The sequence below is a fragment of the Elephantulus edwardii genome, unplaced genomic scaffold (assembly GCF_000299155.1).
Source record: "Elephantulus edwardii isolate Elephantulus edwardi_28Jun2011 unplaced genomic scaffold, EleEdw1.0 scaffold00302, whole genome shotgun sequence".
Lineage (NCBI taxonomy): Eukaryota > Metazoa > Chordata > Mammalia > Macroscelidea > Macroscelididae > Elephantulus > Elephantulus edwardii.
This window is the reverse complement of record NW_006400052.1, coordinates 887,005-910,777: the sequence shown is the minus strand read 5'-3', so window position 1 is coordinate 910,777 and position 23,773 is coordinate 887,005. Positions and strand designations below refer to the sequence as shown.

General features: G+C 48.5%; 1 protein-coding gene across 1 annotated transcript; it reads left to right on the top strand.

Annotated features, from left to right (window-relative positions):
• The first annotated feature begins 1,305 nt into the window (after nucleotides 1–1,305).
• Nucleotides 1,306–23,295, top strand: ADCK4 (aarF domain containing kinase 4). Its single transcript, XM_006900948.1, has 14 exons — nucleotides 1,306–1,407; nucleotides 1,493–1,612; nucleotides 1,731–1,797; nucleotides 3,605–3,682; nucleotides 8,833–8,918; nucleotides 9,968–10,108; nucleotides 10,198–10,279; nucleotides 10,969–11,062; nucleotides 13,242–13,383; nucleotides 13,531–13,638; nucleotides 16,811–16,876; nucleotides 21,319–21,405; nucleotides 22,347–22,659; nucleotides 23,225–23,295. Exons 1-14 carry the CDS (start codon nucleotides 1,306–1,308, stop codon nucleotides 23,293–23,295), a joined length of 1,557 nt encoding a protein of 518 aa, XP_006901010.1.
• Nucleotides 23,296–23,773: the final 478 nt, after the last annotated feature.

Below are 23,773 nucleotides of genomic sequence, written 5' to 3'. Positions count from 1 at the left end.
TAAACAACACTCAGGCTGGGAGCTGATTTTCCAGGATGCCAAGGCACCTGACTCAGCACTGGGAATCTTGGCTGAGTGTGTTCTGGGAAATGTCAGGCAGTTCAGGAAAATAGGGCTCCCACTCACCATCCCTCTGGTTGGCGGAGAGCAGACAAAGCAGGGTGTCCGGGTGTATGAAGGAACAGAGGGGCCAGTGTGCGGGGACTGTATGCAAGTGTACGCTTTGGAGAAAGAGGTTTGAGACAACTGGTAAAGGGTTTATACGGACAAGTGAGGAGGTTGGTGTCAAGACGTAGGTGTTTGAAACAAAGGGTAGGTGTGCACAGTAGAAGGGCTCCGTGAGCATGTTTGCTGTGAAGTTTGTTTGCTGTGACGTCTGAGAGTCCATGCCTAGCATGTCAAGGAAAAAAAAATGAGAAAAGGAGTTAGTTGTCAAAGAGAGGTGGAATTTATAAGCGACAGATAGAAGGATCTGCTACGTACAAGGTGCGTTGAAGCAGTTTAAAAAGAACCCAAAACCCAACACCTTGTTGCCATTTATTCGGAGCAGTCGCATAGCTAACCTTCCAAACGGGTTTCCGAGGTTGGAAATTCCACCGGAGAAGATTGCTCATCTTTCTCCGGAGCAATGCTGATGGATTCGAAGCACCAGAGAGGCTGCTTTTGTGTTAGCAACGCAACTCCCTACCACGTGCAAACCCAGGCGGCGTCCCAAAGTTCCCCAAGAGGCCCTGCGGCCCACCCTTAACTACCGCTCCATACTTGAGCCCCGTCCTTGGACCCGCCCCCTATGCGCAGAGGGACGTGTTTAGTGGAAGTCAGTGAGCCGCTGCTCCGTCATTGGTTAGCTGACCGGAGGGGGCGGGCTTTCTTTGGCTTCCGGAAGCACAAGGGCCCCTCTGCAAGTTGCAGACCTGGAGCTAGGAAGCTGTGGATGCTTAGCAACCGGGGGAGGAAACCAGTAACCGAGTAGAGGGAACAGGGGAGAATTTGTAGGTGCTTGGCAACGAGGGGAAGGCGGTTCCTAGCAACGGGGAAAGCTCGGAGAACTGGAAAGGTAGCCTTGAAGGGTGTCTAGCAACGGGAGAGGACCCTACCAACAGCGGGGGCTAGAAAGGGTCTAGGAGAAAGTGGATTTTCGAAGGCACGCAGAAGGAGCTCAGTGTTCCTAGAAACGTAAAGGGGAGCCTGGGCCTGTTAATAGGGAAGAAGTCTTTAGGGAGTGGGAATCTTAGTGGTGGAGGCGCAGAGCAGGGAGGCTAGCCCACAACCCCCCTGCCTTTCACCCCTCTTGTGTCTCAGGCGATGTTGCTGGAGGTGGGGGTCCTTCTGCGGGGGACCTGTGGACATCTGGGCCGAACTATTGATCTGCCTTGTGGCGTCCTGAGGCCAGGGCTCCACTGGTGGGTAAGACTGGCGAGGGTCCCCAGGAGAAAAAGGTGGAGAGGGATCCCAAAGTCTTCCAATCCTTGCTAAAGTCTGTTTCTCGCAGGGAACTTGTGGGGGTTCACAGACCCAGAGGTTCCACCAGGATGACCCTGGTAGAGGTCTGGGGGAGGAGGACATTCGCAGGGCACGAGAGGCGCGACCCAGGAAGACACCCCGACCCCAGGTATCGCATTCTCCCACCCCTCCCAGTGAAACCCGGGGAAGGGCTGCTGACCCCCTGAACTTGGGGAAGGATGCCCCTCCCAATCTTCCCCCTTACGGACCTCCCCCTCTTTCCCCAGCTGAGTGACTGTGCTCGAGAACGCAAAGTGCCTGCTTCCCGGGTTAGCCGACTGGCCAATTTTGGGGGTAGGTGTGGCACTCTGGGATATTGGGAGCTAGGCTGGAGTGGGGAGCAAAACCAGGAAGAAAGTGAATCAGACAGGAAAAGAGACAAGAGAACCAGAGAGGAATGTAGATGATGACATTTATTGAGAATGTGCAAGGCCCCATACTCGGCACCCAATCTGAGTGGTTGTTTCTCTGTTATCAATGAAGAGATAGAGGCCAAGATTGCTGGGTGATTTGCCTTGAGGTCACAGAGCAGAATTGTCTAAATTGTAGATTACAGCCTTCATGAAGTCAGTTAATGTGTTACAGTCAGATTTTTTAAAAAAAAAACTAGACAATGTATTTGGATTGTTTTGCCCCATCAAGTCAGAACTGACTTCATAGCTGACCCTCCAGCAGCAGGTTTTCAGAGGCTGTATATAGCAGGGGAGGAGACGCCCATCTTTCTCCCTCAGAACAGCTGTTAGATTTGAACCCCTTTCCTCTGGGTTAGCAGTGCAGCTAGGCCACTGGAGCTCCCCTTGAATAGTAATACAATTACAATTGTTACATGAAACATTATAAGGTACCTTGGTCAATACCAAGGATGCCTGGCTGCTAACTGATAGTTTGGCAGTTTGAACCCACCAGCAGCTCTCAAGAGAAAGATGGGCAATCTTCTCCCACAGGAATTTACCACTTCTGACCCAAGGGAGGGTCCTGAGTCAGAAGTGACTAGACGGCAGTGAGATAATTCTGTTCTAGTTTTAATGCAAGCATTCTAATTAGAGATCATGTTTCAAGTTTTAAAGATCCTGATTCACAATGTAAAGAGGGAGTAAAGTATAGTGGTGAGAGCCTTGGCACCTGGCTTCTCACAAGGTCTGATTCTCCTGTGCCTTCACATTCTGACTACGGGCGAGTTACTTAACTCCTCCACATCTCTGTCTTCTTTCTGTAAAATAGACATTTTCCCGTAGCTCCTAGTTCCTGATGATATGAGAATAGCATGAGTCTATGCACATCCCTTCAGGTACTGGTACTTAGAAAATTTCAGCTACTCTTTTTTTACAGAGATGGCAACAGTGAAAGAAGTAAGAGTTCCAGGATAATTTTTTTAAATTTCTTTTTATTTTATTATTTGTGTGTATATACCATCAAATCTGATCTAACTGGTACAGGAAGAGATTGCCCCTCCTTTTCCGGCAGAGTTGCTGGTGGATTTGAATGGCATGTTTCTGGGATTGCAGTGCATCTTCTTGCCACTAGGCCACCAGAGCTCCCCCCAGGATAATTTTTAGGGACAAAGAGAGAGAGTCATTCAGAGGTGCAGAGAGTATGTCAAAAGAGAAAGACCCCCAGACAGATGTGCCAGATGGAGAGAACTTCAAGATGGAGACATGGCTGGCTCAGGAAGTGAGATGATAGGAGTGTGAGGAGGGGAAGGTACTGGAGACAGAAACAGGAGTCACAAAGGGACCAGGAGACCTGAAGGCATCATTCTGGGGGCTTTCTAACCTTGCCTGCATTCTAGAATCATATGGAAGGCTTTTTAAAAGAAGAGAGAGAATTATCAGGCCTTAGCCCAAGTCTGTTAAATCAGAATCTTCAGGGGTCAGGTCTGGATATTTTAAAAAGCTTCTCCAGTGACTCTAATGTGAAGGCAAGGCTGAGAAGTGCTGGCTCAGGAGAAAATCGAGAGCTTAGAGAGAAGTAGCTTTAACTAGAGAGAAAGAATGAATAAACTGAGCTGAGTCCAGAGGGGTACAGAGAAAGACTGAGAGGAGAGATGGTCGGGAGGAGAACCCCCTGGGCAAACACATTCAGTCCCACTTTCACTCCTCAGGACTCGCTGTGGGATTGGGCCTGGGAGCACTGGCTGAGGTGGCCAAGAAGACCCTGCCTGGAGGACGAGGACAGTCAGGTGAGTGAGCCACATTGCCATTGTTCAGGCCTTGGCCTTGCTGTGTGACCTGGAGCTATGCCTCCCCCTCTCTGAGCTCAAATTTCCTTGTCTGGAAAATGGAGATGTATAACAGCATCTGTGCCTCTTAGGGTCAGTGTGAAGTGCTTAGAACTGAGCTAAGCTGTTACTGTGGTTGTGATTGTTGTTTGATGCTGTCAAGTCAGTGCTAACTCAGCAGTCCTGTGTGTAATAGAAGGCAACCCTGCCCAGTCCCGTGCCACGCTCATAGACTGCTGCTTAAAGCTGGTGTTGCAGTCACTGTGGTAGTCTATCTCCTTGAAGACCTTCCTTCTTTTTCACTGATGCTCATGTTTTCCCAGCATGATGCCTTTCTCCCCTCCTATTAACACACCCAAAGTATGTGAGATGAAGTCTTACAGTCCTTGCTTCTAAGGAGTGCTCTGGCTACACCAAGGCAGATTTGATTGTTCTTTTGGCAGTTATAATTTTCACCAGTATCAAGAGAAACAATTTAATGTATCAGGAGTTGAGTTCTTCACTTGGAGGAGGAGAGGAAGGCTGAAGGTAGAGGGGCTAGTGGGAGTACAGTAGACACAGAATTAGGTGTGCAGATTAGAGTTTGTAGGTTATGCCTACAAAAGCCTATGTCTTAGAGCAAATGGGGGGCATAGTCAGGGTGAACTTTGACTGGATCTCTGTTTGAAAACAAAACAGTTACAACAGATTTTTGGAGACAACTAGGGAGATTTGTACTTGGTCTGTCTAGTAGATGGTATTAGAGAATCAATACTAATTTTCTTCAGTATGATAATGATACTTATAATGGTACATGATAATGGTGATTACACAGAAGAATATAATTATTCTTAGGAAAAGAATGATGAGGCTTTTAGGGAGTGTAGGTGATATGAAACTTCGTTCAAATGAATCGGTAAAACAGGAATCATAAAAACAGCAGCAACAACCATCTAATACATACACACACACACGGCAGATGAGGCACATATGTTCCAGTCTGGATAGAGGTGAAAGGGATGTGAGACTTCCTCGGATTACATTTACAAGATTTCTATCAGTTTGGATTCTTTGAAAATAAAAGAATAAGGGGTGGGGAGTGAGGCAAACCCAAGTGTGCACCTCACTCTGCCACCTTCATGCTGTGTGACCTAGGATCAGGCACTGTACCTCTCTGAGTTTCTTCTAAGTCAAGGCATTGGCACTTCTTACTTCCTGGAATGGTCATGGAGATTCAGCTTGAGAATCTGCACAGACACTGACTTCCACCTGCCACAAGTGTTCCATAAGGAATACGATATTTGTGTGTGTGTGTGTACTAAGAACATTTTTTTAAAAAACCCATCCAACTGTTGCTGTCAAGCCAGAATAGACTTATAGCTGACCCTCCAGCAGGTTTTCACAGGTTGCAAGTTACATGGGAGCAGATTGTTCATCTTTCACCCTCAGAGCAGCTGGTGGATTTAGACCACTAGCCTTTGGCTTGGCAGCGACACTCCCTACCTCTAGGCCACCCGAGCTCATTTGGTGAATAAAAACTTACTAAAAGCTTTCATGAAGCATGATAGAATTTGCATACAGAATTGTACACATGACACATGTAGCTTGATGGATTTTCACAAGTCTGTGATCAAGCAGCCTTAGAACAGTGGTTCTTATACCTTCTGCTCTTATCCTCACACGTCCTTAAAACAGAGGAGTAAGTCAAAGGTGAGGCAGTCGCAATAGAGTGTTACTCACCTGGAAGGAGAAAGGAAGTCCCAGTGTATACTGCAGAGTGAATGAATCTTAAAAATACGCTGACTGAGGGAACTCTGGTGGCCTAGTGGCAAGAAGCTGCACTGCAATCCCAGAAGCGCACAGTTCAGATGCACCAGATGCTGTGCTGGAGAAGGAAGGGCAAGCTCCTTCTGTACCTGTCAGATCCTATTTGACGGTACACACACACACACACAAATAATAAAATTACAAAAAAGTATAATAAAAATATGCTGACTGAATTAAGCCATTCACAAAAAAGGTAAATACTATGTGGTCTCACTCACATAGAATAGGAAAAATAGAGAAACCAAAGATTTAGTGTTTACTGGAAATGGGGAGGAAGCAGAAGGGGCAATTATTTTCAGAGATCACTGAGTTTCTGTTAATGGGGAAGGAATAGTTGGGAAAAGGGTAGTGATCATGGTTGAACCACATGAAGAATATACTCAATGTTGCTAAATTATCTATGTAGAAATTACGGGGTTGGCAAGTGTTTGTTAAGCAAATTTTACCACAATTTTTTTTTAAGGAAGAAACTTCAGAATCTTAACTCTCAAACATACTAATCTTAAGATGCCTGCACAGGCTTAAAACTGATGAATGAGCAAATGTTCTTAAATGATGTCAAGTCGACTACAACTCTTAGCGAGCCTATAAAAAACATATCTGAACCTGGCCCTATCCTGTGCCATCCTCATGACTTCTGTCATGCTGAAGCCCATTTTTGTAGTCACTGTATCAGTGCATCTCATAGAGGGTCTTTCTCTCTTTCCCTGCCCTCTACTTTTCCCAATATGATATCTCTTTCCAAGCATTGGCCTCTCTGGACAACATTTTCAAAGTGTGTGGAACAAAGTGTCATCATCCTTGCCTCTAAGGAACACTCTGGTTGCATTCCCTCCAAGACAGATTTGTTCTTTTGGCAGTCCATGAGATATTCAACACTCTTCAACAACACAATTCAAAGGCATTGACTCTTCTTCAGTCTTCCTTATTCAGTGTCTAATTATCAGATCCATAGGAAGCAATTGAAAATACCATCGCTTACCTCAGGCACATCTTAGTCTTTAAACTGATATCCTAGCTTTTTATCACTTTAAGGAAGCCCTTGACAGCAGCTGTCCCCAATGCAGCCTATCTTTTGATTTCTTCACTCTTGGTACCAAGGGTGTTGATTGTGAATCTAAGTAAGATGAAATCATTGACATTAATCTTTTCTGCATCTGCCATGATGCTGCCTGTTGGTCCAGTGGTGAGGATTTTTGGTTTTTTCACGATGAGTTATAATCAACATTTGAAGGAATCGACTTCAGTAAGTGATTCAAGTGTTCTTCACTTTTTGCAAGCAAAGTTGTATCATCTGCATAAAACAAATTGTTGATGAGTCTTCTTCCAATCCTGATGCTTTTCTCCTATAGTGTAGCTTCTGGGATAATTTGCTCAGGATAAAGATTGAATGTGTATGGAGAAAGGATATAACACTGACACATGCCTTTCCTGATTTTAAAGCATGCAGGGGAACACTGTATGAAAAAATAAAAAGAGTGATAGTCACACAGTAAAATATTATTCAGCCATGAAAAGGAATGAAATACTGATAGATGTCACAACGTGAGTGATCCTTGAAAACAGGTTGAGTGGAAAAAGGCAGACAGGAAAGGCCACATGTTACATGATTCCACTTATATTAAATACTACTGTAGATTCATCCTAGGGAGCTCTGGTGGCAGGTGTGCTGCCAGCCTGAAGGTGCACAGTTTGAATCCACCAACTGCCTTGTGTGGTAGAAAGATGGGCAGTCTGCTGTGTGATTCACTGCTTCTGAAAACCTGCTGGAGTGTCAGCTCTGAGTTGCTTCTGACTTGACACTACACAGTGACAACAACATAGATTAATCTTGGGACATAAAGTGCATTTATGGTTACCTAGGACTGGAGAAAAGTGCCTGACGGCACTGTGATTAAGCTCTGGGCTGCTAACAGGAAAGTTAGCAGTTCAAACCCACCAGCTACTGCATGAGATAAAGGTAAGAGCCTGCTTCTGTAAAGATCTAAAGTGTTGGAAACCCTAGGGAGCAGGTCTACGCTGGGCCTCTGTAAGTCAGAATTGACTTGACCACAGGAGAAGGTTGCAAGTATAACTACTGCCATCAGATTGATTCCAGTTTAAAGCGACCTGGTGAGGGACTGACCCAGAGTACAGCTGCCTCTTGGGTTTCCAAGCTGTAAATCTTGACAGAAGCAGACTGCCTCACCTTTCTCCCACAGAGTGGCTGGTGGGTTCAGTCTACAACCAGTCTTCAAAAAGCAACCAATTGCTTTCACCCACAGCACTATGGGGGCTCCCAGTGGGCATACAGCTGTTAAAGAATATAGTGGGGGCCCCAAAGAGCTTGTTTATGTGGGTGATATTGTTGTTTATCACATTAGAGATCAAAGATGAGAGGTGTTTACAACATGAGAATACACATGCAAGTTCCATCAGCCATCAGAACAATGATGTCTACATATGTCACTCAAAAAGAATAAGTTCATATTAAACACTCAAGAAGGAATGAGAATGAACAGGGAGCAAATGGGGAGGGAGGAAATTTAGCAACAGTGAATGATTTTTTTTTTGGTACAGTGAACTGGGAGGATTGGGATGAAAATTTACAACAATGAGTGAATGAAAATTCAACTTTTCTAAAACTTATGTTAAAATCACAATTTAAAAATAAAAAAGAAAAGGGAGCAAACATATCCTATCATCACCATGAAAATAGTTTTGATTTTCAGACCTTCTGTTCATTCTATTGGCAGTCATCTGGGTCGTTTCCGGTTTGAGATTGTAATAAATACTGCTTCTGTGAGGATTCCAGTGCTGTCTGTTGGTGGACACATTAGTTTTTCTTTAGGAAAGGAATTGTGTCGGGTATACGGGTGTGTAGCTTCGGTAGAAACTTCCCAACTGATTCCCAAAGGCACTGTGCCATAAGCTCAGGTTGCTCCACATCTTTGCCAACACTTAGTGTTGTCTGGTGGATATGCAGTGGTATACCCATTATTACCATGATTCAAATGCTAATGATCATTATTTCCTCCCCCAGAGGACAGCTCCAGCCCTTTCCTGTCCGAAGCCAATGCTGAGCGGATTGTTCAGACCTTGTGTACTGTCCGGGGGGCCGCCCTCAAGATTGGCCAAATGCTCAGCATACAGGGTACAGCACCACCTTTCATCTCTGACCCCCTGGCCTTGCCTCTACCCAGCCCACCCCACACTCCCACTTCAGATACCCAAACAGGCTGCATTTCCACCTTTCTCCACCCTACCCCACCCACCTACAGCCCCCTCCTCACTCACTGCTCCCCCTCTCCCTGCTGTTTCCCAAGACAACAGCTTCCTAAGCCCCCAGCTGCAGCGCATCTTTGAGCGGGTCCGCCAGAGTGCTGACTTCATGCCCCGCTGGCAGATGTTGGTGAGTGTCCAGTGCACCCCTTACAGTCCCCTACTCGTGGCTTCATTGATCTATTTAATACCTGCCTCTGGGGCACAGTCTCAGCTATCACACTTGTAAAAGGGACATTTCTGAGGCAGCCTCTTCGTAGCACTGCTGTTAACAATTGTACACAAGAAGGATGAGCACCCTGTACAGCCTGGGCTCTGTGGGGGCTGCTGAGGAGGCAGCAAGGCCCAGTAGTTAGGGACCAGACCTGTCTTGACCTTTGTGTACCTCAGTTTCATCATCTGTGAGTTAGGAATAGTGTTTAGCAACACCCACATCATAGTGTTAAAGAAATTAGACATAAAGCACTTCCAACAGCTTCTGTGATGCAAGTTATGTTACGTTGTTTTTAAGTTAGAGGAGACGGTGTCTGTACGTAGGTTGCCACCATACCTGGTACCAGGACATAGTCTGTTCTACTAACTGAGTAAGATGAGGTGTTCAGTGCTGGGCACCTGTTTCCTTGCGGGATCTGTCCTGGCCCCTCTCAGAGCTACTGTGAACAGGATCCAGCCCCAGGATGCCCTGAGGAAATTCTAGCTCTTGTTTCACATACTAACTTCAAATTAGTAAAAGGATGTACAAAAAGAATAAAGAATTACTGCCTCTCTAACTGTGGATAATAACATTACTAACAGTCCTGGGAATGCAGTTCTTCAGAAACCCAAATTGGGTGCGGCTTTCCAGTCCCCACTTGGTAATCTTGGGCAGGAGACTTTCCCCTGAACTTCAGTTTCCTCATCTATAAAGCGAGGTGGTAGTGGAGAACTTAGCCCAAGGCCCTGTGAGTGGTGTGCCCTTATTTACTTTTTTAGTTATTTTTTCCCCTTGTTGTGTACTGTCAAATAGGATCCGACTGGCACAGGAGGAGATTTGGAGCATCTGGTGGCTTCAAACTGTGCACCTTTGGGATTGCAGCGCAGCTTCTTGCCACTTAGGCCACCAGAGCTCCCTTGCCCTTATTTATAAACAGACCCTACTGCCATTAACATGACTGTGCTTGTCCTGACCATACCCCTCAGAGAGTCCTTGAAGAGGAGCTGGGCCGGGACTGGCAGGCTAAGGTGGCCTCTTTGGAGGAGGTGCCCTTTGCTGCCGCCTCGATCGGGCAGGTGCACCAGGGTACCCTGAAGGATGGGACAGAGGTGGCAGTGAAGATCCAGGTGAGAGGGAATTGAGCCAGGAGTGGGCAGGGTGAGAGTGGGCAGGCCTGGTGGTCCCGCTGAACCTTCTCTTCCTCCCTCCCTTGTAGTACCCAGGTGTGGCCCAGAGCATCAAGAGTGATGTCCAGAACCTGCTGGCAGTGCTCAGGATGAGTGCGGCCCTGCCTGAGGGTGAGGCTCTTCTCTGCTTGTGGGGCTGGATGGGGGAAGAGCAGTCCACACAGAACTGGGTGTATGTGGTGTGTATGTGTGAACACATGCCTGTGAAGGAGAGAGAGTTACCCGGGCAGGGAGAACCCATGGCGTGAGTGTGTGGGGAAAAAAACACAGCTTAGAACTTCAGAACAAGTCACAGAGACAAATTCAGAAACAGATGAACAGAGGGTGTGCAGTGCAGAGAGGGCTTATGGGTGTGAAGGAACCACCAAAGCACAAACGAATTGTAAGCAGGACAGCATGATTGTGTTAGAGGAAGAGTCTGAGGAAAATAGAGTGACAGGGTGTCGGGGGGTGGGGGGTGGGGTGGGCTGGAGTGAGATTCTGAGACAGCAGTGTGTGAGACACAGAAAGGGCGCGAGGCTGGGTGGCCTGTTTGACAGAGGGCTGTGTGAGGGGCTGTTGTGCGCATGTGTGGGAGAGGCAAGCAGGAGCCTCCAGGACTGGCTTTGCAGTAGGACGGGGGGAAGTGAGTGTTCAAGTCAAGAGTGGGCAGAGACCTGGGGTGTGGCAAAGGCTAAAGAGGGGCCAGAAGATCTGGAGCAGAAGGTGTGAGAGACTGAAAGAGAAGACATCTTTGAGTGGGAGCCCAAGGCTAGACCGGCTGGCCTGTGGCCTCCTAGCTGAGGGGGTGAATCTCGCAGGCCTGTTTGCTGAGCAAAGTCTTCAGTCCTTGCAGCAGGAATTGGCTTGGGAATGTGACTACCGCCGTGAAGCAGCCTGTGCGCAGAACTTCAGGTGAGCTGAGCCCCCTGCCGGGCCCCTGGGCACCCCTTTCCTGCCAGCTTCCCTCTCAGGCTGAGTGCTAAGTGGAGACCCCTCATCTCCAATCTCCTGCAGCTGGAGGTTTAGGAAGGATCTGACAGACTTTTTCCTTCTTTTGTTTCTTGGTTCATCTTTCCATCCATCTATCATTCATCCACCCATCCATGTATCTGTCCAGCCAGCTATTACTAACCCATTTCTCCATCCATTCAACCATGTATCCAGCCATCCATGCATCCAGACATCCATGCATCCACCCTCCCAACCACCACCCTGCTACCCATCTATCAGTCCATCCATCTATCCACCCATCCACTCTCCCACCCACCACCCGGCCACCCATGCATCCATCCACCTAGCCAGCCAGCCACCCCACCTGTCCGCCCATCCACTCTCCCACCCACCACCCAGCTACCTAGCAACCCATCCACCCACCCATTCATCCATCCATCATTCTTCCCTTCTGTTATCCCTTATGTGCTTGATGACACTGGGAGCTCACACCATTGCTTTGAGTGTTAGTGTTCTCCTCTGTTAAACAGAACTCATAACCACATGATCTGGTGGTGAAGATGGATGTAACAGGGACTGAATTACACACAGTGAGATGTTGTTCTTTCTACTGGATTGACAGAGACTAAGAAATTTGTCAGTGCCAAGAGCTTGAGGGCACAGGACTCTGAACTTCCCTTATACATGTGAGTGAGAGGGTTGGCACTGTCTAATAAGATTAAATATTTATATACCCCACAACCCAATCAGGAGAAGGATGGGAAATTTCCTGTGCCTCTAAATTTACTGCCTCTAAGAAGGATGGGAAATTTCCTGTGCCTCTAAATTTACTGCCTCTAAAAACCTGCTGGCCAGCTATGAGTTGGATCAGACTTGACAGTGCACAACCACCACCACCCAGTAATTGCCTTCCTAGTTAAATACTTCATAGAGACACTCTAACAGGCTCTGCTAAGATACTTAGAGCAGCCATATTTGAAATTGTCCCAAATTAGAAACAACCCAAATCTTGACCAGAGCAAGATGGATAAATAGATTATAATCTGCCCATCAATGAAATACTACAAAGCAGGAAAAATGAGTCATGGCTACACCATCTTAGAGGCATCATGTAAAGTGACAACACTTCAGTGGGCTCTCCTACAATGTGCCCTGGAGACAGGGTGAGAGGAAAGGCTGCGGAAGGCGGTGGTTAAGGAACGCTGTGGCCAGGACCCAGATAGAAGTGTGCTTAAGTCTGCCCTTACCCAGCCATGTGGCCTGAGTCTATACGCTGGTTTTGGGAGAGTGTCCTCCTCTTAGAGGGAACTGTGCTGATGAAATGCTTGGTACAGGGCCTAGCTCAAAGATAAAGAGTTTTTTAAGTAAGAACAAAAATACACCAACCAAAGAAGACCTCGAGGAGGAGAGTTTGAGGTAGGGGTGGGCCTTCCCACATCAGATCTAGGAGCCCTTCCACCCAGAGTAGACTTAGAATAAAAACCCATCTATTTCCTCTGGCCTCCACCCACCCATCTAGACCCCCTCACTCTCCTTCAGCCACCCTATGTGTCCCCAGTGACAGGCCCCCTCACAATCTTTGCCTCCCAAATCTTACACCCATACTTTTCCTGCAATGGTTTGTCAGAGTGATCTCTAACAGTGGGTGGGGAGCTGGCTCATTGACTCCTCTTCCCGGCATTCTCCCACACAGGGACAAATGGACAAAGACATGGATTCTGTGTCTATTACTTCCCACCATTCAGAGTAATAATTCCAAGGAGTGCCTAATGTGTATTGCTGTGGACTCTTTGGATGAATTAGCAAATTGATGAAAGATAATACACATCTAATTAAGTACTTGGGCTCCTTGTGGGGCACCAGAAGCCACAGGAGTGTTTCTGGGATTTAAGTGGTGACTGGGTTTCCTATAGCACCCAGTTTTCGGGACAGACCCAGAATAAGTGCTATGGAAGTTATCTGTTGAATGAATAAATGAAATGTCTGAATGAATTTGAATCCAACCATGTCTTAGTCCTAACTTAGGATCAGAGGGGCAAGGGAAAGGCAGGAGAAAAGCAAGACATACACTCCTGTTAGAGTTGAGTCCAGAGACCTGAAGCACACTTGCACTTATTCCTTCCTTCTCCTCTTGCCCCAGGCAGTTGCTGGCAGATGACCCCTTCTTCCGGGTGCCGGCAATAATCCAGGAGCTGTGCACCACACGGGTGCTAAGCATGGAGCTGGCCAGGGGGGTCCCTCTGGACCAGTGCCAAAGCCTGAGTCAGGACGTGCGGAACGAGGTACATGGTCCCAATGCACTGTAGGGAGGGCACCGCCCTGGGGTGTGCTGCTGAGGGAGGCCAGACCCACGGTCCCTCCCCAGTCTAGAGACTGCTCTCGATAAAAGGCTACAATTTCTGTTTCTGCTTCTCCTCTCCTCCCACCAGATTTGCTTCCAGCTCCTGAGGCTCTGTCTTCGGGAGCTGTTTGAGTTCCGCTTCATGCAGACAGATCCCAACTGGGCCAACTTTCTGTATGACGCCTCCAGCCACCAGGTCAGTTCCTTGTGATTGGCTTCAGGGTGTACTCACAGTGGTAACAAGTAGCCCCTGGGAGCTGGGTAGCTCCGCACAGCAGTTTATTATGCACTGTGTGACAGGCTGGGCTGGCTCCCCATTTTGTGGTTGTGCCATTGCCTGGGGTCTGACAGTGCTCTGTGTCTAGTTGAAGAGGAAAGAGGCTGAGAAGGTAGCATCCTTCCTCACTGCTCTGGCTATTCTTTACTTGACCTTTCTTTCCATTGATGAGAGCCAGTCACTTGGCCTGTCAGATGCTGGGAAATGGGTCCCTCGCTGGGCAGTGGCTTCCTTGTGCTTGTTGTTATGTGCCATCAAGTTGAACTCAACTCATAGCTGACTCTTCAGTGGGTTTTCAGAGGCTGTGACTCAGACCGGAGGAAAGTGCCCATCTTTCTCCTGTGGAACAGCTGGTGAATTCAAGCCATGTGCCTTTGGGCAGCATAACTTCTTATCCCTTGGCCACCAGAACTCCCTTCCATGTGGTAGTACACCCCTCTAGAAGAAGGGGCACATCTTTTGGAAGGCAGTTAGCCATCAACCACCACACTTGTCATTCTGCCTCTGGGCAGTGTTGAAAAATCTAGCCCTTATCCTGGCCTTTTCAGAGTTCCCATCACCAGCCTGTGATGACCTTGACTTGACAGGGAGCAGAGGCCAGTGAGGTCAGTAATGGAGGAAGGACAGAGAGGGGCCTCAGGACTGGGGAAGTACAGACAGAGGTAGATGAGATCCAGAAACACTTCGTCAGAGAGGGTCCATTGAAATTGTCATCAGAAAGTTGAGTCAGCCCTTCAGTGAGGAGGGTGGGGTGTTCCCAGCATAGGCTCTGTGTACCAAGGGGAGTTTAGACTGAAAGACTTCCATTGTGCCCTCGCATCTTCAACTTTATCAGAGATTGTCACATATTTCTCCAGTGTGGTTCATGTTCGCCTTTGCCTCTAAAAAGATCTTTCTAAATTAATCATCTGGTCAAGATATTCCTTCCTCGACCCTCCAGCACCCTCAGGACCAGCCTCAGCCCCTTCCCAGCCCTTCCCCTCAATGTACACCCTAGCCCTGCATCTCTTTCTAGAATTACATCTCAGAGAGGTGTTTTTCTAACTCTGGAGGTATCAGGAGTCCTGAAACAATTTATTAGGAACCCAAAGCGATTTTTGCTTTAAAAGAAGAGAGTGGACACATCAGTCTGTCATAAATTGTAGGAATTTATGTGGTTTCAGGACATTTAAAGAAATTACTCTCTCACTTCCTTTTTTCAATTTTATTTGTATTTTTGGGAATATCCACAGAAACAAGCACAATCCAGTTTATACTTACACAATTGAGAGACATTGATTGCAGTGTTCATATCAGACAGCCACCCTCATCCTTCTTTTGTGAGCTGTTCCTTCTCCATTCACAAAACTCCCATCCTCTGAGGTTTCTGTCTGCTCTTGAGTTGCTCTTGCCAGTTGGATCTTACAGATAAAGGCCTTAAAAGAGCCCAGTGCTCAAGGCAGAGACCTCTTTTATTAGTTAAGACAAACTATTGGTTTTCTAAAGTACTCAAGAGCAACGGTGTCTCTCTGGAGACTAAGGTGCGCCTGATACAGTCCATGGTCTTTGCAGTCACTTGTTATGCATCAGAGAGTTGGACAATGACTAGGGAGGATAGAAGGAGAATTGATGCCTTTGAGCTGTGGTGCTGGAGAAGAGTATTGAATGTACCGAGTATTGAATGTACCATGGACTGCCAAGAAAACAAACAGGTTCATCCTAGAGAGGGTTAAACCAGGCTACTCCTTGGAGGCAAGGATTCTGGGGCTTCGTCTGACATATTTTGGACATGTTGTAAGGAGAGACAGATCCTTGGAGAGGGACATCATGCTTGGTAGGATGGAGGGACAGCGCAGGAGGGGAAGACCCTCTATGAGATGGACTGATTCAGTGCCTGGGGTAATCGGGATGGGTGTGTCAGAGGCAGTGCGATTGGCACAGGTTAGAGCAGGGTTTAGGGCTATTGTACATAGGGTCGCTATGAGTCGCAAACGACTCGACAGCACATAACAACAACAACATTTGTTTTAGGGAGCTCTGATGGTAAGGAGTTGTACCCCATATCTAGAAGTTTGAATCCACCATCTGCTTCACAGGAGAAAGATAGACAATTTCCTCCTGTGTAATTTCACAGCATCCGTAAATTTGCCAGAGGAGGGTCCGCTATGAGTCAGTTCCAACTTGATGGCACATAATACACACATTACTTGCTTTTAAAATAACTTGAAGGGCTAAGGGTTTTGGGTTTTTTTTGGCTGGAGGTTTAAAGATTTCAGGACATTTTTGTTTGACTTTTATACATGTGTGTTTGTAATGACACCCTGCATATGCTGTATTCCTTCCTGTGGGTTGCAGTCAGTGGTTTGAATGGACTCCTGGCCTAGAGACATTCTCACACATCATGTTCATAGAGCACCGTTATCTCAAGTAGAAGCCAGAACCAACCACAGGGGCCATCAGCCAGAGGAATGCCCTGTGCTGCACTCACAAGCCGCATTCCTTGTACAGAAATGGAGAAATGAATGAATAAGCTTGAGCTACATTTAGCAATAAGGATAATTGCAAAACCATGTTGGCCAAGAATTAGTTGCAGGATAACACTAGTAAACGCAGCTTCCATGAAGTTTTCAAACACTGCTATTTACTGCTTATGGATATACACAGGTAAAAATATATCACCACATGCTTAGAATGACACATAGGATTTTAAGAAAATGGAAGCCTTAGAAGAGGAGGGCAGAGATGTAGGAGGATGAAGGTGGGGTTGGAAGAGGCTTCCCCTGGACTGTATGTTTTATAATGTAAGCTGATTGGTGGGGTTTGTGACTATTCATTTGCTTTCCATACATTTTTTCTTATTCTCTAGATTTTTCTGCATGCCTGAAATATGTTCTTATAAAAAAGACTAGGATGAGATCTCTCTTTCTGCCCCTAGGGGTGGATTAGAAGGGCTATGAGTAGAAGCTGGGTGCCCAAGGTGCCAGAGAGCAGGGACCCTGGCAAGAGAGGGCAGTGCTGTTGCCAAGGGAAATGGATCTTGACTGTTCCCTCAGTTGATCATGGGGGGCTTCAGTGGATTCCCAGTGTTCTCTTTCTCCATCTTCACTCCCAGGTGACCCTCCTGGACTTTGGTGCAAGCCGGGAATTTGGGACCATGTTCACAGACCATTACATTGAGGTGAGTACCCGGCTGTCGGGCCTCTAACGGGGTGAGGCCCAGGCCAGATGCCTAGGCAAGGATGGGAAGGAGAAACGCAGCAGCTGGATTAAGAAATAATTAATAGTAGTAATATTAAGAGGAGGAGTGGTGACACAGTGGTTAAGTTTTCAGCTGTTAACAGAAGGGTCAGTAGTTCAAACCTACTAGCAGCTCTTTGGGAGCAGAGACCTGTAATCTGCTGCTGGAAAGATTTCCGTATAGGAAACCCTGTGGGTTAGTTCTACTCTGTCCTGTAAGGGTTTCTGTGAGTTAGAATCAACTTGATCACATTGTGGTTGTTGTTTAGTGTCGAATTAGATTTGACTCATAGCTGACCCTCCAGCAGGTTTTCAGAAACAGTAAATCTCACAGGAAGAGATCGCTTATCCTTCTCCCATGGAGCAACTAAAGGATTCTGATCGTGTGCCTTTGGAATTGCAGCACAGTGTCTAGGCCACCAGACCTCACATACTTCAATAATAATTCTGCTAATGGCAGCTAAGGTGGAGGGTTAGGGAGCTCTAGTGGCCTAGTGTCAAGAAGCTGTGCTGCAATCCTGAATCCACCAGCTGCTCCACGAGAGGATGGGCAGTCTCCTCCGTGCAATTAACAGCCTCTGAAAGCCTGCTGGAGGCTCAGCTATGTTTCAGTTTCGACCTGATGGCACACAGCAAACAACAGCAGCAAGGTGGAGGGTTAGAGGAGGAGGGAAGACCCTCACCACGATGGACTGACACAGTGACGTAACAAGGGTGTTAGCATATCAAAGGTGGTGAGTCTGGCAGGAGAGGGCAAGGTGCAGGGTTCTTGGTAAGGTCGCTGAGTCATAACTGACTCCACAGCACCTTACAGTAGCAACAGCAATGGTCAGACACTGTTAGAAGCACTTTCCTAAAGAAGCTGATTTACACCCCATAGTGAGCCCATGGGGTTCGTAACCCTGTTAGCGCCATTTTATAGATTTTATTAGAGCTTAGAGAGGGGAAGTGACTTGCCCAAGCTCACACAGTTGGTAAGTGGCAGAGCTGAGGTTCCAACTGAAGTAGTCTGGGGTCACAGCCCGTGTTTCCAATCCTTGGCTCCTCCCTTCCTAAGTGAAAAGCTCACATCTTGTCAGCGCCACCTCCCTCCCACCCTGAGAAGCCCCCTTGTGGGGTGTTCAACTCCTCAGGGAGTGCCCCCTCCCTGCCATTGCCCCCATTACTCCCACCCACCAAGATTTGTTTCTCTCAAAGAATATTTTCTCTTGTTGAGAGTGAACATTCATCTTGAGCCTTCTGAACGTTTAGTTATAGATTTAAACATCCTGTGACATCCCTTCCACACCCAGACCTACTCTGGACAATACTGGGAACATGACAGTGACCAGCCTAGGTCCCCACCTTCACAGAGCTTGAAGTCCAGTCAGAGCCAGAGTGGTCAGGGCTGGAATAGGGGGAGGACAGAGGACCATGAAAGGCCAGAAGAGGTGACAACCCAGCCAGGCATCAGGGAAGGCTTCCTGGGGAAACGTGGTCTGGCTTGAGGCCTGAAGGACGAGAAGTATCATTCAGGAACAGACTAGGAAGATATCCCAGGCAGAAGCATGTGCAGAGGTCAAGAGGTGAGAAAGGATATGCCCCTTAGGGCTCTGTGTCTTAGTTACCTTGTGTTATTGTAACACAATTACCACAGGTAGGTGGCTTTAATGAGCACATGCATATTTCCTTGCTTTCTGGAGGTTAAAAGTCCAAATCAAGTCAGTTCCTTCCTTGTCTGTAGCTCTGGTCACTCCTTGTCCTGTTGACAGTCCTCATACTGGTCTACCCACACATTTCTTTTTTCTTTTTTTATTAGTTTTCATACATGTGTGTCTTTGTGTCTGTTCTTTTCTTTCCTGTAGCTCAGAGTTGAGTTGAGGATCATCCCACACTGGATAATCTCATTAACATTGCAAAAATGAAACCCTCTAGCCCAACAGGGTCGTGTCCACAGGGACAGAAACTTGGATGTCAACCCATTTTGGGGACACAGTCCTGTGTGTAGTTTAGTGCATGTGAACGGGAAGTTCTGGTAGAGTTGATCTGGATTTGAGGGAGGATGTCCTCCAGTGCTACCAGGGCCATCTGTGCAGGGACCACTGCATCCAGTTGCCCTTGAGTTGATCCTAACTTGTGGTGACCCCATGTATAACAGAACGTGTTCTGAGACACTGTCCCCCAGGGCTTTGAGTGCCTCACGGTGGAGGAGCCATCTCCGGGTAGATCCAAACCGGCAACTTTTCAGGAAACAGTTGAGCACATTCACCATTTGTACTACCCGTGATTCCCTGGAAGACCCAAAAGAGGTGGTGATCAGAACAGGCCCAGTGATGCCGCTGGAACCAAGTCACCCTGGGCCTAGAGGACAGACTTTGCCATTGGTGCTTTATCTTAGTGTACTAGGGAGCTATGGAGGGTGTATGAACAGAGGAGGGTCCTAGGACACTCCCACCAGGAAAGCTATAGGGGAAGAAAGAGAAGGCAGCTGGGAGAGATGTTATATAGGATCTGATATCTGGAGGAGCAGAGACAGGCAGGATGAGGCCCAGCCCTGCAGGAGAATGATGCGGGTTCATGTCTGAGATGAGGACAGGAAGGTGGGGCTGGGACTCAGCCCTAGGCCCCTGGGCAGGCTGGGACTTCTGCAGCTCCTAGAATGGGACACAAAGCCAGGGCCTCTCTGGGTAGTCTGAACAACATCTTGGTTTCTCCACCCCTCCCAGGCTGCTCACAAAGCCCTCCTGCCACCTCCCAAGTCTTTTCAAATCCTATCACACTGGTCCCTGAGGACCATGGACCTGACAGATGGCCAGACAGGCTCCAGCAGGAGGGCTGAGGCCCCTAGCTCAAAGCTGGAGCTAGAATAGAAGCGCCAAATCTAAGCCCATGGCCCTCATCAAAAGAAAACGCAGCATTAAGGTCAAAGGTTAGGCCTGCCTGATCCTAGTTCCAGGCCTGGCCATCTCCCTCCTCTCAGGTCTGTTTACTTTCTTTCTCCTTCATAATGATGTTGTTATTTACCATTGAATCAGAACTGACTCAAAGCTTAGTAGTTTTTCAGAGGCAATAAATCTCACTGGAGGAGATTGCTCAACTTTCTCCCACAAGTGGCAGGTGGATACGAACCATGTGCCTTTGGGTTGACAGCACAGCTCCTTATCTGCTAGGCCACCAGAGTTCTCTCTGCTTCAGAATAAATAATAAAACCCCCCAAACCAAGTCTGTTGCCATTAAGTCAATGCTGCATATGCCTATCTCATGCATAGTGCTAAGCTCTCCAGATAGATCCTTCTTTTATCTTTGCAACAACCTCAAAAGGAGGGGATTTCCGCCACCCCTATTTTTACCGATGAGGCCGTAGGAGTCCAGAGTTAAAGCCGCTTGCTCCATGTCCTGAGCCAGCAATTAGCAGAGCCAGGTGTCTTAGTACTCTAGTGCTGCCGGAACAAATTTCACAGGTGGGTGGCTTTAACAAACACATTTATTTACTCCTAGTTTAGGAGGCTAGAAGTCCAAATTCAGGGTACCTTCTCCAGAGGAAAGTTTCTCTGTGTTGTCTCTGGAGGAAGGTTCTTGTTGCCTCCCTGTGCTTTTGCTCCTGGCTGATCTTCATGTGGGTTGGCATCTGTCTTCCCCCATCACTGCTGCTTTTGCTGGATTGTTTAATCTCTTTTATATCGAAAAAAAAAAAAAGAGTTTGACTCAGAACACACCCTACATTAATCCTGCCTCCTTAACATAACAAAGGCAATTTATCCTCAAATGAGATTATAACCTTAGGCATAGGGATTAAGGTTGACAATACATAATTTGGGGCACACAATCAATCCATAACCTCAGGGATAAACCTCAGCTTCCCTAAGCTGAACTCCCAGATCCGTAAGCAAGCATAGCATGTTGGAGAGCAGGGGCTCTGTCCGCACCCAGATGTGCCCCAGGTTCCCCAAGGGCCCCTGAGTGTCAGGCCCTGTGCTTGTGGGACTCAGAGTCCGGCATGGCAGACAGACATCCATCTGATGACTTTTTTTTTATTATGATATAAAGTTTGAATACATTGTTTTTACAAAAGATCCTTCCCATTTCCTTCACCCCAACCCAATCTGATGACTTTTGAGGTGGCATGGTAGCAATCTTGGATGCAGTTCATAGTCACCTCCATTGAATGGACGCATGGAGCACTGACGATGCTTCACTCCATGCTGTTTCCCTGTGGTAGTGCCCAGGCCTGGCCACACTCCCCCAGGCCCTGGAGGGAGATACACCCTGACCTGACAAGGTGGGAGGGAGAGGCTTCTGAGTACCAGGCTCAGGGGAAGTAGAAGTGGATACCAGAGAGGACTTGACTTCCAGACCCCATCCCCAGACTCTACCTCAGCCCTCTGCCCCACACTTTTCTCCCAGGTGGTGAAGGCTGCAGCTGATGGCGACAGAGACCGAGTCCTGCAGAAATCTCGGGACCTCAAATTCCTCACAGGCTTTGAAACCAAGGTTGGGAGATACCCAGGGCAGGGGTTAGGGGGGTATTGGGGGGAGGGTCTGTGTGTGAAGATAAGGGGTTGGAGTTAGTTCTAGGGGTGGATAAAGTAGGAGTAGCTTGTCTGTACTTGGGGAAGTGAAGCCTGTATGTCTACACTGAGAGAACATTGAAGGCTGCTTACCTATATTAGGAGCTCTGGGGAGGGAAGGTAATGGGGATGCTGCTTGACTACCCAGGATTGCTGGGAAAATTGATACTACTGACCTATTCTAAAGGCAGCTGTTAGTCTCATTAGGAGGTTCTAGGAGCATGAGAGTGCCTTTCTATCCTAGAGGATAGAGGGTGCTTATGTATTCAGGGTACTGAGGGGAAGAAAGAAGCTAACTTAAAGGTCAGTAGTTCAAACCCATCAATCCTCTGACAGAGAGAGAGGTGGCAGTCTGCCTTGGGAACTCTCAGGGGCACTTCAGCCCTGTAGTTGAGGACTACAGTGAGTTGGAATCAATTCACTGGTAATAGATTGGAGTTTTTTAGGGAGCTGCTTAGACCAGGTGGTGCAGCAGTTAAACTCTTGGCTGCTAACCAGAAGACTGAACCTGTTCTGTGGAAGAAAGGACTGGCTGGCTCCTCCTTTGAACTCATAGCCTAGGGAGCCCTGAGGGGTATTTCTGCAGTCACCTAAGGCCTTTAAGAGTCAGAAATGCCTCCGGAAATACTATGAACTTTGATAAATGTCGATAGTTATAGAAAGGCTTCAGGCCTTTTGTTCATAGTGTCCTGCTCAACTCGAAGGCAATGAACAACCAACAACACAGAGACTGCTTTTTTGCTTGTTTATTAGAGTGTCTGGAAGAAGTGGGGGCTGCTTATTACTCTTGGGGACTACCCTTGCTCCCAAGGTAGGTGGTGGGCTTGGGATCCTCACTGGTGTGTTTATTGCTCTCCACCCCAGGCATTCTCAGACGCCCACGTGGAGGCAGTGATGATCCTGGGGGAGCCTTTTGCCACTCAGGGCTCCTACGACTTTGGGGCGGGGGACACAGCCAGGCGTGTGCAGAACCTCATCCCAGTGCTGCTGCGGCACCGGCTGTGCCCACCCCCGGAGGAGACCTATGCCCTGCACCGGAAGCTGGCAGGGGCCTTCCTGGCTTGCTCCCGCCTCCGCGCCCACATCCACTGCCGGGACCTCTTCCAGGATACCTACCACAGCTACTGGGCCTGTCGCCAGGGAGAGCCACAGAGTACTGACCAGAGGGGACCTCTGGGTACCAAAAAGTCCCTATGGGCCCCACAGCAGGCTTGCCCAGGGCACCCATAGCAGGCCATCTTCTGCGGGAACCCAGAGGGCAGGGTCCCTAGGACTGGGAACTCAGTTCTCTGCCCAAAGTGGGCATCCGGAGCCCTAAGCCAGGGAACCAGTGAACTTCTGCTTCCACTGGCGAGAGCTGGGGCCCCAGCCAGACATTTGGAAGATCTAGGCCCTCGCGTTTGCCCGCAGCTCCCCAGATCCAGCCCTGAAAGGGGTGGGCCGAGACTTGGAGAAACAACTCTCACCTTTGGCCCCCTCCCGCCTCCACCAGCTGCTGTCCCCCAGTTCTGGTCTCTATGAGTTAGGGAGCGGTTTGAACCTCCAGTCCTAATAAAAGCAGCCCTCCCCTTCTGCTCTTTTCTTTGCACTGGCTGGCTGGGGGCGGTGAGTTAGCGGGCGGCCTCCAGGTGCAGATGGCCAGCCCCTCTTGTCTGAAAGCCCCCGTACTGCCCGGGCCATCTGTTGACCGGAACCTCCTTTACCCCTCCCCCCCACGTGCTGACCACCTGCTCGGGGCCCAGAGCAGCTGAGGCGGCCCGCCCCTCCCAGCCGCACGCGCCTCCCGGACTCCCGGCAACCTCGTCTTCGCTAATGGGCCGTAATGCCTCAGCCAGCTGCTTGCCAAACCCAGAGGATTGCGGGGGGAGCGAGAGCGCTGCAGCGGCCAGAACCGCGCCCCGGTCCTGGCCCGGCACCCCCACTCCCAAAGCCCCGCCAACTGCCAGCAGGTTGCCCGAGATCTGCTAGTCCCCCCTCCTTTTCCCTGTAAAAAGTGCCTCGTCACCGCTTCTGCCCGCCCCCGTCGCGCTGGGAGAACATTGGGGTTAACGGGAAGACTGGGGAGATGGGAAGACAAGGCGCCTCCCGAAACTGTTCCGGGCGCGGAGCGAGAGGGTAATCTGAGGTCAGGGGTCACGGAGGGAAGAGGCCCTACGTCTGGGTGGACACGGGAGGACTCAGGTTCATTGCTTACTCGGCCAGTGGGCGTGGTGGGGCGGTGGCCGCACCGGGGAGGGCGGCGCTAGATTTGTGTAGAGGCGTGGCGTGCGAGGGAAGGGCGGAGCCTGAGC

Bases quoted from the DNA above. Each gene is read 5' to 3' on its own strand.
- ADCK4 (XM_006900948.1), top strand. From the start codon at position 1,306: ATGTTGCTGGAGGTGGGGGTCCTTCTGCGGGGGACCTGTGGACATCTG. The intron at 1,798-3,604 runs GTAGGTGTGGCA...TTCACTCCTCAG, and splicing joins CCGACTGGCCAATTTTGGGG to GACTCGCTGTGGGATTGGGC. The intron at 10,280-10,968 runs GTGAGGCTCTTC...TGAATCTCGCAG, and splicing joins GAGTGCGGCCCTGCCTGAGG to GCCTGTTTGCTGAGCAAAGT.